The 20,870-nt window shown below is 50.0% G+C and overlaps 1 protein-coding gene across 3 annotated transcripts in view; it reads right to left on the minus strand.

Annotated features, from left to right (window-relative positions):
- The window catches only part of LOC129122676 (unconventional myosin-X-like), a 95,412-nt gene that overhangs the window by 74,076 nt on the left and 466 nt on the right, over positions 1-20,870 (minus strand). For 2 of the 3 annotated variants that reach the window (XM_077181520.1, XM_077181519.1), the window contains exon 2: positions 1,358-1,456. In XM_077181520.1, the coding sequence (XP_077037635.1) occupies positions 1,358-1,456 (99 nt within the window). Of the gene's footprint in view, positions 1-1,357; positions 1,457-15,608; positions 15,768-20,870 lie in introns of those variants that run through there. The other variant, XM_077181518.1, reaches the window with a different exon arrangement.

Raw genomic sequence — 20,870 nt, forward strand, 5'->3', positions numbered from 1 at the left:
CACACCTGTAAGCCACCAAGCATTATCCTGATCATGTTTTCCAGCATACAGGGCACAGGCTGGAGGTGGACAGACAGCTCTAAAGTGGGATTTCTGGTGTTCTTTTAGAGGTGGCAGGTGGGTTTGAAAGATTTTACAAGGCCACAGCAGCAGGTCAGAAGAGATAGAACTGGGAAAGTCACAGAAGTACTGTCACCAGTTTTTGTCCCTCTGGAGGCTGCTGCATTACCTGTGATCCCTTAAAATGTGTTAGTGATATCCAGCACTCCCAAAACAAGTCAACTCCTCAAGAAGGGGTCTAAGAGACTACACTAACCAGATTCAAAAATCTGTGTTTGCTAGGGGAATTTCCATCTCTGAGAAACAAATCAGGCTCTTTATAAAAGAATGATGACTTCAAATCTTTCAAGGCAAGACTGAAAAACTACAGTCTTACCACTGACTCCACAAACCAGGGCTCTAAATCCCCTTTCCCCCTGTGCCCTCCTTTGTTTGCCAGGTAAGAGGCTGAAGAAAACCTATCAATTTTTCTGTAACAAAGCAGCCACCTGCAGGGCCCATTCACCAGAACAGCTGAGCAGGTCTAATTGCTCACTGCTGGAGGGCACAGTCCTGCCCATTTCCCCATCCTCCTCCCAGCCCAGGCACCAGTCTGACTCACCCAGAACCTCCCTGAAGGCTGTGGATAGTTTTCCCAGGGTTAGCCAAGCGAGCTGACTCACTGAGGACTTGGGTGATCCCCAGAGGTCCCTTCCTACCAATATTATTCCATGAGTACTGCACCAGGGGACCACAAGGAGCACAGAGCTGGAAATCAGGCAGAAAAGGAGCTTGTTCTCATCCCTGTTGGAGAGCTCTGCTCTCAGGGGAGCTTGGCTGCCTTGCTGAGCTGTCCTGTGCATCTCTGCAGCCTTTACACACTGACTGGCACAGGGAGCCACTGCCACGTGCCCCTGGCCAAAGGGCTGACAGCAAAAGCTGCTGAAGCAGCTGGTGGTGAGCACAAGCACCCCTAGAGTGGCACAGCTTGGCAGGAAGGGCTGCTTGGTTATTGGAGCTGCCTCCTTCCAGGAGCATTTGGCCAATATAATGATTTTGTTAGGCTGTTAATGCAGCTCCTTCAAAGATGGCACAAGGGAAACCAAGAAAAGTGAGGTAGGCAGAGAAATGAAGAGAACAAGAAGAACAATCTTCTCCTTTTAACATTTGTTAGATATTTGGTGTAACAGAGCCAGGTCACCTTTCAGAGAGAATTGCAGCATTTCCATTGATAAATTTCAACATGATGGTCATGCAAAATGAAGAAGTCCATCTTACAGCTTGGCATAGGGTACAAACTCATGCAAACTTCACTTACCATGCCATAATCTGAGGTGAAGAGAACATTTCCATTGGCACACAAGCCAACAGTGCATGGCTGCAGCTGGTCCTGCTCCTGCAGCCATACCCTGGCACCCTGCAAAAACCAGAAGACATCCCATTAGAAAGAACTGGAGCCTGTGAGATCTGCACCCAAGGAAAGCTGGGGGAAGCTGCAGTATTCAGAGGCTACTTCCAAGCTACAGCTGCTTAAAATACTTAAGTAAGTTCTACTGACATTTTCAGAGAAATTGGGTTTGTTTTTCCCTTATGTAACAGGAGCGGAAGAAAAAGCAGTTTTAATGAGCTTCATGCGGAAACTAAAGTAAGGAAACACCAACTTTTATAGAAAGTGTCATGGAAAGATACCAACACATAGAATAGTTGGTTTGACTGTCTAAATATTTTAAAACTTGGAATAGCCGGTCATTAAAAGCCATGCTATAATAATAATAATAGAAAATATAAATAAAGCATGTTTACAATGTAAACAATACACCCACGCATCATTGTAAGTCAAAATGCTTCCAGAAATCACCAGCTAAGAGGATTTCACAGAGCTTTGTTTGCAAACTCTGGCAAGAGTTTCCTTTGGTAAATGACATGACCTGAGTGTTTCTCTGATGTATATACACACAGATGTATACACAATGGTCCTTATGCCTGATGTATGTACGCACTGGTGTTTATATCTGGGTTTTTTATATGATGTTGCACATACACTACAACATCTTAAACTTCTCCATGTCTCTCAAGACAAGTCTAAGCACAAACCCAGATTTCTGGTAACACACATGAAGGGATCTGCAGGACAGGTAGATCTCATAGCTAGCCTACCAAAATATTAAGGAAAACAAGTTTGCTGGATTGGCCTCTTCTGCCTGTGGGACCTGGTACAAGGGAAAGAACAGGAGCACGAAGGCAGATCAGGGCATGACCTGCAATTACAGAGCTAGGCATGAAGTCACACCACATTTCAGTTATTTCAGTTATTGCAAACTAATCACTTCCATGTCTTCCCATAGAAATCACATAAACTCTGCTTAGATAAATATTGAGAAAAATCCAAAGTGCTCAACTGTTGAGTAACATTAGGGCCATGCTGTCTTTCATTGATTCATAGACTGACTTTCTTCCTATTTTTTTTAATGCCCCTAAATTATTGATTGTGAGCTTTAAGCCCTTCCTACCCTCTTAATCCCATCAGCACCATTAGCTCTTTGCTTGTAGGCTTAATATGTTTGAAGAAATTGAATAGTGTTTCTATATTACATTATCCAAAATGTGAAACACTAATTCTATTTTTAATGATTTGTTTTTAGTTTAGGTGGGTTTTTTTAAACTACTTAAGTCACTCTAAACACTTTAGTACCCCGGACTTTCCTTGCTGTAGGAGATACATCTATAGGCCAATCTCCAGTCCTCCCAACAAAAGATCTGGGTTTAATGACGTTAAAAAGGTGTACATAATTCTAGCTTTACTGCTGTGCTCTGGTCTAGAGTTTCAAGCAGATTAATCTCCCCTCACTAAGTGAATGAAAAGCACCATTGCATCTGATCAGCACCTAAACCCATGAATAGTCTGCAGAGATCAACCTCATGGCCAGTGAACAATAGCAATAGAAAAAAATTGAATCTTACATTACAGATTTGAGATCCCAGAGTGCTGGTGTGGACAGTACATCACACACAGATTTTGAGGAACTATACAGAGGATTTGTTACATCCCCTTAAGTTTTCTGAAACTCTGGATGCTTGAAATAAAGTGTCCTGAGGCATCTGGGCAAGACATTGCTATTGAGAAATCATCAATTTCCCAAATCACATTCTGACTGGTGTGCATAAACATATGCACATCAACATGTGTTTGAAAATTTTTTTGCTACTTTCACCGGACTCCTATTACCACCATGGTAGAAAGCAAAGAGTCAGAAAACAGGAAGGATGTGTCTCCAAACAGAGGGATGAAAGAAAGCCTTTTATAAGACACTTAGTGTAAACATCCCCAACAGTGCACTCCAATGCCTTCAGACACCAGTAACCCAGGATGGCAGGGATGAGAGCCTGAGGCAAGTGCAGTTTAATCAGAAGACAAGTCTGCACCCCGCCATGCACACTGTGCCCCAGTGCCACAGCACACACACCCTGTGTATGGCAGTGTGCCACCATCACAGCACCCTAAACACTCTGCCCCTGGAGACCAGGGGCATCCAGGTTACACAGACTTCCTGCTCCCTGAGCTCAGAAATTAACTTGGAGCTACAGGCAGTTGATAATCTGACACAGAAGGGACAATCCATGGGCATGAATACTGTTATTTAATAGGTACCACTCAGAAGGGAAAGGGGGAGATAGGCAATGGGTCACTCAGCTATCTTCAACACATAGAAATTATCTAAAAGTCCAGACTGATTCAGACCCCTTTCCCAGCAGAAGTCCATGTGCAAAAGTATTAACAAATACTCCCAAATACTCCTCCAAGGAGACACAGCTCTTTTGTACAACACCACACAAGCTTATGGCAGGTCCTTCTGTGAGCTGCTAAGGAATAGAAGGCAACATGCTGAAACTCCCAGGCCCTGTGATATTCCAGCTGCCCAGAATGACTTACTTCAGTTTACTCTCATGTTGTAGCTATTTGTACAACAGCACTTGCCTCTGCACAGCAGAGTAACTGCACCCAGTTATGCTGTTTCCAAAAGGAATATTCTGCTGAGACAGCCAGAAAAGGAACCACAGAGCAAATAATTATTTTAACTTCTGCCCAGCATAGCCATAGCCCCATTTCCTGAAAGGCAGAGTTTGTTTCAGTGCATCTCCTTTCACCAGGCCTTTTCTCTAAACATGAAATTCCCCAAGGAGCCTTGACTAAATACGGGAGCAGATGGTGGCACCAAAGAGACTGCCCCACTTTACTCCCCTGTCCCCCAGTGCCAAACATCTCATTGATCAGTTGAAAAGATTAAATTGAGCAGAAAACTTCCAAAAACTGCCTGGCAGCAAGGCTGAACTTCCACAGGAGAAGCAAGGTCAGGAGCACTGAGCAGTGCCCAGCAGTGATGTGCCAGCTCGGGGGAGCCCCAGCTCCCACAAGCACCATGATGGGAAACCCTGCTCTTCCAGGACAAGAGTAAAATCCCTTCAGCTTCCATTCTGGGATACAGGAGATCCACCCTCACCCACAGACAAAACAGTTTAACAAAATGAAGCAACAAGCAATCACCAATTTGAGAACACCTTAAGACAGAGGAGGAACAGCAGTGATGATTTTGTGTAATCACTTTCCATCAAATAAAGCTGGCTGAATACTGATCATGCAGTTAACTCAAGCCTCTTATATAATGAGCTCATCCCCACCCAATTATTCTTTTACTAGGAGTTTATTAGGTTGGTCTACTGCTTTGGTTTTAAAGGGAACAAGAGCAGGAACAGAAAGGAAGAATAAAACAGTAATGTACCAGTTCCTATATCGAGGGCAGGGCACTCAGATGTTAAACAAACTCTGAGACCAACATCCTCATTCCTATGGCCTCAGTAACAATCTGTCCATGAACTTGCCTTGCCACAAAGTGCACAGCAAAGCACAATCCTGAAAAGTGATCTTGTACCACGGGGTTGTAATTCAGAAAATAAAGTTGCTTGTATACAGAGAGCAGTGTTTCATCAGTACTGGCCCATGGTCACACCATCATGCCTTCCACTGTGGACAGTAAACTCTAAGATGTCATTTCTCAGTTCAAATAAGACATGGCACTTTGGATCCTAGACTCAGAAATAAATAACATTTCCTGCTATTCATGATATCAAAATTCAATTGAAGCCACAAATCTCTTGGCCTTTTCTGCCTTTTTTTTTTTTAAGAGTGACTGAAACCAGAAGTTCTCCCTTGCATTCACATGCCTGTATCTCACCTCAGGAGATGTACTATGGTGGGTCAGCAGGGAAGGAGTAAGGGAGATCTTGTGTGCTGCACCCAGGGAATGGGCAGAGAGGCAGAAAGGCAGCACACAGCCCTTACTGCAGCAGCAAGGCATCCACACATTGAAGTAGAGTGTGTAGCCAGCAGCTACATCCTCATCAGTTATCAGCTGCTGAAGGCAGCAAGGTAAGCTCCAGAGCACAAGACACAAAACTCCATACATGCAGGTGCCTTGGCCTCTCCAGGGCCTCCCAGCCCAGCAGGAGACCCATTCAGGGACTGACATGAGAAAGCAGTTCCACAGCTGTATCGCTCTTCAGAAACAAGTCTTGCTATTCTGTTCTCCTTACTCCGTGTTTTGGACTACCCTTGAATCTTCATGATTTCCCAGGACATCCTCTGTCTTCTGGGAACTGCTTCTTCCCAGGCACAAGCAAGAATGAGCTGTCTCAGCTGAACTTCAGGACACAGCAGGGCTGCCCCTCTCTGAGTGCACTCAGACATCCCACTCCCCCTTGTGCACAAACCCACACAACTGCCAGGACTAACATGCTCAGGAGGGGCTAAACCAGGATGGCTGCAACAATTTTCCAGGGTTATTCAGAGAGGAAAAGTGTTTGAAAGACACCTTTTTTTGTTTGAAAGACACCTTTTAGTGTGTGAAAGGAGCATACAATTGTCTGCTTTTTCCAGTACAGGATGTTTTTAATGTTTTCTTTGTGCCTGAACTTGACTGTCTCAGCCTCCAGATCTACCTACAAACACAATACTACAAGAGGTTCTTGCAATGCCTTCCTTGATTTAGGTAATTATACCAAATCAGCCATTCTGCAAGGGGCAGGGATGTCTCAAAAACCTACACCCCTGCACTGAGAGTCTGAGACAAAAACCTCTGTGGGTGCAACAAGTTTTCAACTACAAGTACTATATACATAACTTACCTTTGTCCTCCTAGCACACTGAGGCTGTTCAGTGGGTATTGGGCACCCAAGCCTTGTGTTTCTCCTGGCAATGGATCCATATGCTCCTAGGCTTAGGAAAGGCTCTCCTGGCAGCACAGTGCTGAGCCAGCTCTTTTCCCAGCCTCAGTGGCTTTGTGGCTGCAAACCACGAGGCAGAGACTGGGCCAGAAAGGCCCTTGCAATTCAGACAAAGCCGGAATCAGGTTTCAATAAATGCACTTTCCAAGAGATTGATCTGAATGATCATGAATAAGTGATAGGATAAATACAAAGAGCCTTAGCTAATGGATGTAGGATTGGTGGGGAGGGGGAGTCCCTGGCAGCCTAGCCCCATATGGCAAGGAATGCAACTTTGCTGTTTTTCTGATGGCAGGCTGAAATGAAGCCATGGGCTGTATCTGATCAGCAAAACTGGGACCAGCTCCTGGAAGGGAGGGGCAGCCCAGAGATCACAGGTAAGAGAGACAGAAGCACCAGCTCAGTTGGCAGCAGCCAGCATGGAGCAGCTGGCAAGAGGGACAATACCTGCAAGAGCAGTAGGGATAACAGAAACCAAAGTCTACTTCTTGTCAGGCACGAGGGAGACACACTGTAGAGCAAAAAGGGGCTGGATTGTACCTGTCTGGTCCCACAATTCCCACACAGCAGCTCACTGAGGTCAGGCAGCCCCTGCAAGCCAGCAGGGCTCAGAGCTGCACAAACTGCAGCCATGGGTCCTGCTACTCCAGAGCTGCAGCCCAGGCTGAGCCCATGACTCATTCTAGTTCTGCCAATTAGCAGCCCCATTCCTCACTAATTAAGGAGCAGAGCCCTCAGTCTGCCAGCAGCTTTGCAGAATAGCAGTATCAGGAAAAGGTTTGTGCATTTTAAAGAATCTAAGAGCATTAGGAGTTTTTCACTTCTGGTCACTGATGTATATGCACTGCTTCCCACTCCCCTTTTGCCTCCCCCTCCCATCTGTTCTGTTCCTGTCTCCTCCCCCAGTTTGGCTGCTGCACAGCTTTTCTTCTCACTCTCCAGAACATCTCCAAATATTTCCCAGGAAATGCCTGGTTTGTGGAGGTAATTCTTCATCTTCTCAAAGAAGCAGCTACACACTACAGGAACCACACCAACTGCTTGTCTTGTCATGGGCAGGGAGGGAATGAACCCCCAGCTGTTTTCCACATACTTCAGAGCTGCCCTTTGCCATGAGCACAAGGTCCACAGAAAGGAGGCAGGTGTGAATCCTTCCAGACTCCACTGTACACTCTCTCCAAGCTCAGTTTAAGATAAGCTGCCCCCTGCAATTCCACCATGGCAGTGGAGTCACTCTCCTCCTCAGATGAAGTAATAGTCCTACAGAGCTTGCAACCACCTGAGCAATTCTCACCAGTCATGAAAATGCATACTGAATTTCATTAAGCTCATGAAAGTAAACACCACTTCCATGCCTTCATTACAAGCTCTTCCCTGCCTAAAACTTCAGTTAGGAACTGAATTAAAATGAGTTGTTCCCTAAGCACATTAATCACATGGGTATCTACAGATGTGTACTCCCTGTCACATCACAGCAGCACTGGCGTTCCTACACCCCTTCTGTAGCCCTGAAAGAAAGGAGGTAATGTGGCATCTGCTAAACCCCAGCCAGGCCCTAGCAAAACTTCCCCTACCAGCCTGCAGCTCAAAACTGAGCAAGTAAAAGGTATTCCTGCCCTGCTCTCAACTTGGGCAGTGCTTCTCAAAGAAGCCTCTCCCACTTGCCACCAAATATATAGCGAGGTGGCTTCTTTGCAGTTCCCTCCCTCTCTCAAATTCAGCCAATGGCTTCAAGGGTGAGGCTGGGCTGAGGGACAGTTGAGAAGTCTTGGAGGTCCACAGAATAGAGCCCAGGGCCTCAGGCAGCCACAAGGATACAGTGGTCTGTCACTGGGCAGCCCCAGTGCCACATGTTTTGTAAAAATCACAGACAAGAGCCCTGAAACAGTATGTCTTCTGCAGTGTTTATTATGCATAATTTGGGATTATGCCCAATAACTTTTTGCATCTTGCCACATCCTTGACTTTCCCTACCTTGTGGAGTTCTACCACCTACTCACACATTATACAGAAACGTATGTTTTTAAACCAATCTCATCACTGTGAAGCACAAAATCCCTTTTTCTTGCAGTCAGAGGTAGAGGCACAGAGGAATTCAATCCACCTTCTCTGTCTCATCCATTATTTTCTGCTCTTTTGCCATGTCTCCCCCTATTTGTCATTTCACTAATAAAGTAATCTCAGGTTTTTAAACTCTTCATGTGAGACATTTTCCTGGTGTTTGCTCGTCCTCTGTGTCCTTCCTTCAAATACCACTCAGAAAGCAAGTGGAGTGCCTCTGAGCTGGGATGCAGTGTTTCAATCTGAAATAAGAGTGGAAATAGGGAAAAATGGGGCAAACAACCCATGTAAGAAAGAAGCTGGGAGACAGGAAAGACAGAAGAGTCTGTTTCACTCTTTTCTAAAATCACTGGGTACAAAGACATGTGCTACTAGCAGCATCCAACTACTAGATGGATGGCAACACTGGGAGTTACCATAAAATTACAGAATAAATTGAGTTGGAGGGAGCCTGCAAAGGTTATCAAATCCAACTCCTGGCCCTATACATTACCAAGAGTCACACCATGTGCTCCAGAGCATTGTCCAAACACTTCCTGAACTCTGGCAGGCTTGGTGCTGTGGTGATGGAGACAGAAGTTTCTAATAAACATCCCTGGAAAGCACCCATCTTGCATCACATTGTGACGCTGAAGTGCTTTCAGTAAATGGAAAGGACACAAAACATTTTAAAAATCAACAGGTCCAAGAGTTCCCAGAGATGTGTCCAATAAAGTTTCTCAACAGTTGCTATTAGTGTTTTATAAGTCTGGTAATGCTGAGGAAATTCCAAGAGATTGAAAGAGTCAGAGTCTAAATAGCAGTGATAGCAGGATTATCCCTAGCAACCATGGGTTGCTTAGTCTGAGAACCCAAGGGAAAATACAGAGGTTTTGCTCTCTGCTGTTCCATCTTAAGGATACTCTGGCTTTAACTGCTGTCCAGTGCCAGTTAACATGGGGAAGTTGAGTCAAAAAGGCTTCTTCTTCCTTAGCATCCAAGCACACGAGATAAATAGGATCATGATTGACTCTCGTGGTGTTTGCCATGTAGAACACAGAATTTCAGTAAAAGTCAGCTCTTGAGGAGCAAACAGCAGCAAAGGGATCTCAAAACTGTTGTTATGGCTGGGGAAAATCACTACTAATTGAGGGAGTTTCCAACAAATGTCTGCAGTGACAGGGTCAGTAGTATTTTACATTCTCATCAAGGACCTAAAATCTAAAGTAATTCTGACAGTACTAGCAGATGCCAACATCTGGCAGATAAGTAAGTCCCCACAAGGATGTGACCACCAGAGCAGTGTGGATTCCACAGCCCCCTGTTAGAACAAAACAGGATTAAAGTACAGCCAAACAGAAAGGTCATCATCAGGAGAGAAGGAATGCAAGGAGTACTTCAAACAGAGGAATGTCTTCTGGAAAGTCACAGACCCAAAGAGGATTGCAAATTGCTGAGCAGAAACTCCCAGGACATTTGGTGGCAACAAGAGTTGATGCATGTCTGGGATGTATAAACAGGAGTAAGGAAGTTTACTGCTTACTTATGCTTTGAGGTGTGAGAAAGAAGCCTTCCAGAGACAACATAAAAGGCTCAGTCATTTTTGCTATTCAGAAAGATCCCTTGTAGTGCAAAAGTATTTGTGAAGATGTTAATGTCATTATGTAGATTTGCCAGAGCTAGGGCTGACCTATCTAGCCCAGACAGTGATAGTGGGGGGATTAGAGCAGCATGTGGCCCAGCATGGGCTGCAAACCTCATCTGTGTCCCTGCATCCTCAACTGACTCAGCCCTGCTGAGAGGACACGACAGACAGTAGTACTGAGACCCCTCTCTGCTACCTGCTGGCTCACCTTTGCCAGCAGCTCAGAGGCAACCTGGTGCCAGAAAATAATTTATTGCAGACAGAGAAGCTATTTGGGACAAAGTGACTCTCATGAAGCAGAAGAAAAGTAGGACCTGAAAACGGATGGATCTGCCAGACACTTCAGAAATGAAGCAGGATTTATTTTAAAACAAGGTTGTGTAACCACTTGCAGATACTGCAAAAAGCAAGGGATCCTCCAGAAATAAGAAGCCCTTCTAGAAAGTGTGATTCAGCCAAATCTTCATCATTGGCTGAAGATGCAAGTAACAGGAATAAAGAGCACTAATACACCCCCCATCATCCTAACCCTAATTTCCACCTTCTCATCAAATAGACTGATGACTGGATCTGTGAGAGTCCCCACCACTAGTTCAGTTGCTGTGATAATTATTGCACTTGTATGACAGGACCCCTCAGTCCCCTGGGCACTGTGCCAAGTGAGGCATAACAGGCCCTCCATAGGTGTTTTTCCTGAGACTAGGCTCTGCAGCACTGCTGAACTGAGGGTGATCTCAGATGGAAATGAGGAGGCAGAACTGCAGAGTTTAGGGTAACTGAAAGATAACCAGGAAATCCAGACTCTCACAAGTTTCAGTCTTAATAATCACTTTAGATCAATCAATTTAGATAGTTTGCATATTCTCCTTACAGCAAAATGGGAAAAAGAAATTGCAAAACATTTGTGATCATTCTGTTAAATGTAAGTGTGGCAAGAAGTGAAACCAGAGCAGAATAAGGTGGTTTTGGAGGCCACAATGGGGCAGCTGCATGCTGGCCCAGGGCAACCTGGCTTCCCTTCATGTGGGGGCTCTCACTGAGAGCCTGTGCCAGCCCACCCTCTTGCTGCTGATGGGATGTGACAAGGTCACAGCTCACGCAGCCTGGCTCCAGATGAATGCCCTAAGGAGGGAGCTAGCAGGACTCCCTCTCTTCCGCCAGACACTTCTTCCTGTCACCTTTGGCACAAGAGCTTTCTTCTTTGCAATTGCTGCTCCAAAACAGGGCAGTCGAACCCTTTTGTCCTATATCTGCCTCTTTATCACTCTGAATGGTTTGGGGGAGCTTGGATGGAGGATCCAACAGCTTGGATGGAGGATCCCGTGTGTAGGAACATCCATGCTACACCAGCTGCATGGATATCTTCAAGGACAGTGATACTGCTCTTCAGCTGCACTATACAGGCAAATTAAACAGAGGGGGTGTGCTTTGTGTGCTGTTGATACAGAGAGCATTACATACACAAGATGGATGTTACAGCCAGCATTTCTCTGTCTCTTCTTAAACCCTACGGGTTCTCTTTCTGAGAGGTCACAATATTCTCAATAGACTGAGAGGAGGTTATCAGGGGAAGCTGGCAAAGCACATGTTCCTGAGAGGTGGAGAGAGGCTTGGCCAGAATACTCCTTCAAAGAGCAGCCTCACTGCTATAGAAGATGATGTTCTAGTGCCTTTTCTTCCCAAGATGGCATTTTCCTAAGACAATGGTTGTTAACCCATGGGCATTCAGCTTACTGTTATCTGTAAAGACAGCCCATCACTCATGGTCAGCATCATCCACGTCAGCTGAACCATTTCCCTTATCTCAGACAAGAGTCTCTGGATAGATTCTCCTAGACATCTGGCCATGTTCCTCTCTCATAGGAGCTCCTCCTTCTCCCAACTGCAGGGCGCATGGGAAAGGCAAACCAAGCTGTTGAGAAACCTAATCCAGCCATGTACAAACCCTTCCCACCCAGCACAACCTGGGCTCCCTGGGGACACAGGTCTCTGGATGATGCATCCAAGCAGCTTCAACAGAGAGCCCAAAGGTGGTGACAATTGCATGTGCAACCAAAATTAGACCAGTCCTGTACCTGCTGCACCCATGAATCAGGCAGGCTCCACACCGCAAAGGTGCATTCACAGTCAAGTCCTTTCAGTTGTTGCCTTACCCATCTACATGTAGATGTTTATACACATGACTTCATGCCATTAGATGCTCAAAGCACAGCAAATTCAGTTGAGTGTCTTGGAGCCAGTAAAGGGCCACACTTTGTAGACTCCCTGATGGCTTTGTGGAGCAGTCAGGCACTTTCCACTTGCATCAAGTAGCCAGCAGTCAGGGCAAAGCTGCCAGAGCAAAAGAAACCTGGCAGAGGTAGCTGCTTTCCACATCAGTTTGGGGCCAAGAAAGCAGCTCAGGTGCACGCATGGTGGCAACTCCAGTGGCCTTAGTACTCCTTCACAGCTTTGACTCTGAGGCTCCTCCCTGATCTGCATGTATTCCCCAGGGAGATGGATCCTCTCCCTGTCTCCATGGCAGATACCCCACAAGAAGAGAAGGGCTGTGGCCAGGAAGGATGGGGAACATGGGGAATAGTGAGTGAAGACCATGACAGATGTAGAGAGGACAATTCCAATCACCACAGCCATGCAGGAAATGAACACAGAATTACCCCGCCTTTCTCTCCCCATGTCAGAAAGCTTAAGAATTTCAGGGGATTTATTTTACAACACAGATGAAAAGCTTTGGATTTCACCACAAGAGCAATGAGGAAAACTGTTTAACACTTAAAATGCCAGCATTTCTAGGCCAGTGGCACGTGAGAAGGAGAGCAGCATCTGTGACTCCAATGGATGCTGCTCCTCAGTGCTGACTGACTAGGGGATCCTGCTAACTGGTCACTCCAACTGGAGTGCAGAAGGATAGGATGGGAGAAGTGTCTCCTTTAACCCTGCCCATGACATTCCTGCTCCTTAGGGGGAATTGGAGAGCGAGTCACATCCTCTGTGTCAACCCCACATCCTGCCCACACTCCAGACACACAGGGAAACCATCATCTGTCACCGTGCCACAGCCCGGGCCTGCAGGGCCCCTCCTCCTGCCTGGGCACAGGACTCCCTGCAGCAGCCAAGCAAGGATGGCAGAGCACACACACACACGGCTCCTCCACTCCCACCCTGCTGCAGCAAAGGCCTCATCCATCACATCTCTGAGCCATGCTGCACAGCAGAGCTCCCATGGCAGAGGCACACACACATCTTTGTGCTGTACCACTCACTGGGGATGAAGGTTTTCTAATCTGACCCGCTTGGGATGTTGTGGGAGCAGAGCAGCAGCAGCACACTCCCCAGCAGCTCACTGTCCCTGGGGTCTGCAAGCAGAGGAGGGCACAGCACATGGGAAACCCTTCCACAGTGTCAAGCTGGCACAACTGGCCAAAACTATTCCTCCCTTGCAGAACCAGGATGGCAAGTGGGTTGAACCCTCCATAAAGCCATTTTGGTCTCCAGCATGCCAAAGGGGGAGCTAGGGGAGCTGTGAAGACCCATGGCATCCCCACCTAATCCCAAATACTGATCCACAGCTGAGTGTGATAATCTAAATGCTGCAAGCACAGCATGGGCGCCTGCTAAGGCAAGACCAAGAGCACACTGGGGTTTAAACTATTCACTCTAAGACATGACATGCATCCCCTGGGACAAGCTCGTATTCTGCTGCTGCAGAAAGAAGTGAAGCAACTCCCTTCTACTCAGGCTTTCCCTCCCACTAAGAACCCCCATGGAGAAGGAGGAAGAGTGGCTGGGGTGCAGCAAATGCCAAACATTCCGGCTTTGGGGAAGTCACATTCCCTCTCTCCCACCCCCACTGCCTTTCCTGCAAAGCAGAGTCGGATGCTTTCCTGCACACACTCACCCCAGTTCTCCAGCCTTGCCTACCTTGCTTCATCAGGATTAAAGTGATTTACAAGAGACGTGTGACTCTTAGAGAGACTCTGGCTCCAGGACTGCCCCTCAGCCCTTCCCTGGAAATCCCTGTTTCTTCAGATAATGGCAGAATCATGCCTGGACAGCGTCCTGGAGCTGGACAAAGCAGGCAGTTCTCTGAAGTGTGCTACTTGCTGAGGCGTGCACCTCTGGGCATCCCCTTTCCAGCCTCCCATTCCCATCAGTTCCTTCAGGCTCCAAAGTGGCTACTCCTGTTGCAAGAGGCCAGGAGGTTCCTCCTGACAGAGGGGTGGTGGTGAACATAAAGGCTGTGGTGAAATGGCCCTTTGGGAAACTCTGGCCTCCATCTGATTAGATACAGACGGCCCAGACTTCCAGGAGCAGCAGGTTAATCAGTTAATGGCTGGGGGATGCTGGCGATGCGCTGCCGCATGCTGTGGGGCAGCCCCAGCCGCACAGCCCGGGGGCAGCCACTCCTTCCTCTCTGCGGCCAGATCTGGGAAAACATCTGTTCTGATAAAGAAAGCGCTTCACCAGGGAGGGGGCAGGCCCGAGCCCATCAGCTACTCCAGCCCAGCGACCACGGGCTGCTCCGGAGCGCTGCTAGCTCCCCCTCCGCACCCCTGACTCGCAAGGCCAGACACTGGGGTTAATGGCCTGGAAACCATCTGGGGGCTGGAGGGGGCAGATGTGTCATGCCCCAAACAGGAGGCTTTCAGACCTCAGCCGCAGACCTCCAGAAGGCCCCGTCACCCCACAATGTCTGCCATGCCCACTGCCAATGCCACGGGCATCCACTGTCACCATGGGTCCAAAATGGGCTGCCCTGGCCTTGCACCCACCTGCCCCTCACAACCAAAGCCATCACCAGGCTGGGCTGGAGACCCGTGTTTGCTCAGGCACGAAAAACGGCACGGAGAATTTCGGAGCGTCTGGGCTGTGCCAGGCACCTGGCCCCGCGCACTCAGTGACTCGCTCCCCACGGCAGCACCGTGCCCGCACGGCCGTGTGCTCAGCCGGGGAGGGCACCGCGGCCAGGCGGGACCAGAGCCGCGGGTAACAGTACGGGTCCGGCCTCGGGCAGCCGCTCTGCCCGCCGGCGTGACGGTGACTGGGCAGCGGCACCGAAGGGCAGGGCGCTCCCGCCGCACGCTGCCCGCCTGCCCACCGGCCCGGTGCCCCCGAGGCCAGCCGCTCTGAGACACACACATGCAGGCAGGAGCAGGCTCCGGACCCTGAAGTCGTTCCAGAGGATTAAGGAGCCAGCACCGGGCAGCCATGACTATCATGCGACAAACCCTCTCCTCCCGCAAGCAGCCCCCGATCGGCATTGCCGACACCGCACATCGGCCGGGCTCCGGCTCCCGCAGCCCCTTCAGCCCCTCGCTGGGTTGCGCGGTGCCGCGCCGGGCTGGGGAGCACTCGGGGACAAAACCCTGCGCATCCCATCCCTCCAGAGAAAGTGCAACCGGGACCGTCTCGGCGAGGGGGCAGCGGGGGCGCGGCGCGGCCCGCGGGGAGCGCACGTCCCACGGCCCCGGGGCGCTCCTGGCCCGGGCACGGCACCCCGATGCCCGTCTGAGACCCAATCCTGCCGGCCTCCGCCCGGCCACCGCCTCTGCCAGCCCCGAGCGGGGCCGAGCCCCGCCGCCGCGCCCGTCCCGCCGCTGCCCACCTGGCGCAGAGCGGCGTCCATCGGCGGAGCCCCCGCGGAAGCGCAGCCCCGGCTCTCAGCGCCGCACCGCCGCGGCCGGGCGGGCACGGCTCCCGGCCCCGCGCCGCGCTGGCTCCGCCTCGCCGGCCGCGGGCAGCGGGGAGCGGCCGGGCCGCCCGCTCCGCCCCGCTCCGCCCGCCCGGGAGTGCGGCTGCTGCGGCAGCGGCGGGGCCGTGCCCGTGCCGGAGCGCTCAGGAGCGGGATGAGAGTGGCGAGGAAGAGGAGAGCATCTCGAGAGGAGGGGACTGAGAAGGGCTGGGGTGGGGGAGGCCCGAACGGCCGGTGCCACCCTCGGGCATGCGACGGGAACGGGGAACCACTGCTGTACACAGGCACAGGAGCCAAGTGTGGACCTTTGTAAGGACGACTGATGTCACCCAGAACAGCAAACGTTTCGGGTTTGGGGCTCCTTCAGCAGACCATCATAGCATGATGCAGGGAGAGGGACCATTAACAGGAATCCTGATAGAGCTTCGAAATGATGTCTCTGAGATTTGGAACAGGTGGCAGAGAGCAATACTCTGGGCAAAGTTTCTCCAAATCATAGTTCAAAGATAGAACTCGATCACAGATCAAAGTGTGGCCAGATCATAGTTCACAAGTGCTCTGTGAAGGTGTTTCTTTCCATCAGAATTTATTTCTTTTTTCTGAAAGAAAGGAAATCTAATGGAGGGATGTGGGGGAAGGGTTTTTAAATTTATTATTATATAGTCAATAATGGGAGGGTTTTAAACTGCTTAAAACACAGAGAGGGTTCTGAGGTAGATTGGCAGTATCTTGTTCAACATCTGCCACTGGACAGAGTCACACTGAGGCCACTGCCTTACCTGTGATGACCACCCCCACCACTCTTCCACCTTCACTCTCTGGGCCTTTTGGTAGTTTCCTGGTATATGAGTCACTGTCAATGTGTCCTTCCATTTTGATACCAAGTTATTGAGAGCTATCCTGAGCGTGACTATCCAGGCTATTTTGTACTTGTGTTGGATTAGTTTAATCTACACCACTTTCCCTGTCTTATGAAAGCACCATGCAAGATGGCACCAGAAGCCCAACTGCAGTTCTTATCTCACATCTAATACCTCTATGCAGAAGGCCAATTGCTGTGTCAGAGAAGGGGATAGATCTACTCACAGTATCCTTGACAGTCCTCCTTACAGCCACACATTTGTTGCCAGGCTGTTTCTGCCACAGCCAGCTTTCTCCTCGCAGGAGGAGAGGGGATTCCTGCTGATGCTGTTTCTGCAGACAGTTTTGGCTGCTAAGCTTCTCAGTTCTGGCTGGTCACCAGGGGGCCGTGGAGCTCCTCACAACCACGGGAAAGTTGAGGAGCACATTTCTTTCTCCTCTATCTGCCTGCCAGCCAGCAGTCTCCACCAGCAAGCATCTCTGCCACCAGACATGCCCTCCCAGACTTCTCAGGAGAAACTCTGGCCATGGTTCCTGTCATCCAGGATAGAAGAGAAGGATACAACCTTTCAAAAGGGCAAGGTTTTTAGCGTTTACACTATTGTTGACTGACACCAAGAGGGAAATGGAAGATGCCTTGACCCAGTCCTTAGAACAAAGTAACTTTCCAATTCTTCAGTCAATAAACATTGGATTCCCCAAATGGGGCATCAGTGGCTGATGCTGTAAGCCCTATACTCAATCAGCTGAGTAGAAAAGGTGGGAAGAATCTTGACAAGAAACTTACACCTGAAATTTGTTCCTTTCTGCTACAGGATTAAAGCACTAGTCCTGCATTTGTACAGCCCAGTTGGAAACTGCAATCTCTGAACTGTTTCCTAGCTGGCTTTAGGTGCTGCTCCTGGGAAGGGCTGGCTGTGACCACCTACTGCTTCACAGAGCTTTGATAAGCAGGTGATTGCTGACTCACTATCACATGAGCCCCACTGTGCAGGAAAAGCCCAGGACCTCTCTCCAGCCCATCAGCCCCCCGCTCCTCCCCCCCAGCCTCGGGGCTGCCTCCTTCCCCAAACCTGGCACACTGGTGCTGACTGAGTGTTTGGCAGCAATGTCAGCAACCCAGCGAGCTCCCGGCCCAGCTGCAGCCAGCACAAGAACCAGGATGCCATGGCTGCTCTCTGCCTGTCAGCAGAGTGCTGGGCTCGGGGACCAGGGCAGGCAGGTGCTGGTGTGTCTGAGCAGTGAGCTATCCCTGCATCCATGAAAGGCAGCCGGCCCCGCACCCAGCCGTGGCAGCAGCAGACAGTGAGTCAGCTTCCTGCTGGGCTTTCCATGCCGAGGGAAGGTCGGCAGAGGACTGGCAGGAACAAGCTGAGGCAGGAATTCCTCCTGGACTCCAGACAATATCTTAATTTCCTCTTCTGCCACGGGTCTGGCACATTCCTGGGAGGCAGGCAGGCCAGCATGCCCCGCTGTGGGTGGGAAGATCTGACAGACTTGCTCTCCCATCAGCTGTGAAGGGACGAGCTGTGACACCTTGGCTGCAGGTCCTCAATGGCTCATCAGAACTCTGCTCCTAGGGTGGAGGACTGATTTCCTCCACGGTCATCCCTGGGATGATCTCATCTGGGAGACTCAGCAGCAGAGGCAGGATACTTTGGACCAGACAAAGGCATAGGGAGGCACAGATGCAGAAGGGGAGCACCCGTTCTCTGCTGTGCATTGCCACCATCACAGCCCCCCCTGCCAGGCCCTGCTACTTCACTGAGGCAAATTCTGCCTTGCACAAAGTACAGGACAGCCAGGAATGTGTTCACCAAAGATGGAGAACTACTGAGAACAGCAGCCAAAAATCAATCATGCCACCCACTGCCGGACCCTGAGGCCAAAGCACTCTCCTAACACAGCCTGCATGTATGCAAGAGGAAGGGGACACACAGACCATGCAGTAGGGTGCAAACTGATCCTACAGTTCTGGCCCTTTCCTTGTCCTAGTTTCACAATTCCTTGAAATCAGCGTATAAATCAACATCTGCAAAGGGCAGGTCCTCTCTTCTCCCATTCTCACATTGTGGGTAGCCCAGCCACCCCTCAGACTTGGTCAGTCTGGCCAGGCCAGCTCAGGCTTGGGCTGCTTGAACTCAGCTCATGAAGCTGTGGATCCCTCCTGCAACCCCATCCCCTGCAAAGTGACAATGGTGATGATCAAAGCTCTGCCGAAGCTCTCCCTGCCCGGGGCTGCTCCGAGGCTCTGTGACAGGAATTAGCCTGAGCTCCTTGGGGACAGGATCATGTTTGTACCAGATGTGTCCCTGTTCCAGAGGAATGTGATTAAGGATGTCTGGAGAGGCTTTCACAGGGTCACACCAAGCACTGCGGCACCTGCTCCCCCAGAGAGCAGAGCCTGAGAGGGAATCCTGCTCCTAAGGGAGCACGGTGTGGGCTGGGGAGGGTTTATTTGTCCTGGGCACCCTGCTGGCTCCTGTATCACTTCAGCCACCAGCAGTGAGCCCATCTCACTGCAATGCACAGCACTGCCTCTGCACACTACAGAGCTCAGGACAAGGGTGGCTACACCCTTGCTTAGTCTGATCACAGTGGGAAAAGCTTCTTATCCCATCCAGGCACAGGAATGCCCTCCAGGGCTGCCCTTTCTCTGTAGGTCAGGAAAACAGGATGTCGTCTTCATTTTCAGCCTGAGCACAAAAGCAGATCACTGGAGCAGATGGGCCCAGAGGGTGGATGGTAGGCACATCCACCCCACTGTGACCATGTCCCTCTGAAGGACCCTCCTGAGCTGCATCACTGGGACAAGCACTACAGCTGGGACTTTCTACCAGCCCCATCTGCACTTGGCCATGCTGACAAACCAAACCCATAATCGGGTATCTCCAGCTTTCTCTGCAGATAGCGGTCCTGCTTCTGTTCCTTCAGCCCAACCCTTCCTTCCTTTCCCTTCCACATCCCAGGCCACACATCCAGCTCCTGGAAGTGATGAGGTGAGGTTCCCTGCCACTGCTCCCTTTGTGCTGCTGCTGGTTTGCTTGGAGCCACAGCAAATCTGTGTGTGGCTTTTACACCTTGGCCATGAGAAATGCAGCCCCAGTGATGAGACTTGTGAATGAGGGAGCTGAACAGCACCAGGCTATAATTACAGTAGGAGCATGTGGGGAGAGGCCAGCCGAGCGCATCCATCTCATTTCCTCTCCTATTAAGTCTGCCCTGCTTTTGTTTGACCCAGACCAAACCTTGCTATTAATGGCACAATGCTGTGGAGGTCACAGCTGATTCTGCTACAAGCAGCTTTGTGGATTCTGCTCAACTAAATGCATAAGCAGGGCTTTGCTTGCAGATACCATTACTCTGTGATTCATGCTGTAGAAAGTACGTCAGGCAGCTGTGGTGGAGGCAATTCCCAGACTGGGCTGTTTTGCCAGGGGAGCTCTTTGTCTCCTTCACAACCAGCAACCCAGGCGAGCAAGCAAGGAGGTTAAATGGTGTCATATCACTACCCCTGGCTGTGGCTGAATTCTGCTGATGGGTGCTGGTAGCCTGAGCTGTGCACGTTTCTTCTTCCTGATCTTGCCTGCAGAGTTTCAGCTTGCAAAATAATTTTTGTGCTGAAGGAGAGAGCTCTTTTCGCTGTGCACCTGCAGCCAAAACGATGCCAATCCCTGCCCTGTTCTGTGCTTGTCCCTTTTAAGTCCTGGGAGGCAACTTGGGAGGCAACCTGAAATGCTGTGCTCCTGGACTAGTGAAGGAAAAAAGCAGGCATGGCTGTGCTAACACCTCCAGGGCCAAAAAGTGAGTGCAGCCCCAGTTCAGAGCACCAGTAGCTGGCCCCAGCATCTGGCCAGGTGTCTGTGCTGAGGAAGAGAGCCTGGCAGAGCAGGAGGCAGCCTCAGCCTCTCCCAGCCCCAGTGAGGCTGCTGTACTGTGTGCTGGAGGGGGGGGACATCCTCCAGGGACACTGGGCTGATGGATGAAGGAAATCATCCAGCTGGGCTCTTGCAGCAGAGATCACAAGGTCCCCCCTTCTCTGCAGAAATCACATGAGGAGGATTATTCTCCCATCCTGCTCAATGACAAGATCACATCTGGCAGCCCAGGGGGTCACAGAACAAAGTGTCAGGAGAGATGGGGGATGTTGTGCAGCACTGATGCTCAGCACTTCTCCTTGTTCTGACTCCTGCATGGCCCCCTCTGAGTCAGGCAGGACACTCATGGGTGCCAGCCCACCTCCTTGCTGCTCCCTGCAGGGAAGAAGCTTTGGCAGTCACATTTCAGAGCTCAGGCTGAGCCTTCCCAGTCCCC

The sequence above is a fragment of the Agelaius phoeniceus genome, chromosome 7 (assembly GCF_051311805.1).
Source record: "Agelaius phoeniceus isolate bAgePho1 chromosome 7, bAgePho1.hap1, whole genome shotgun sequence".
In the NCBI taxonomy this organism is placed as follows: Eukaryota; Metazoa; Chordata; class Aves; order Passeriformes; family Icteridae; genus Agelaius; species Agelaius phoeniceus.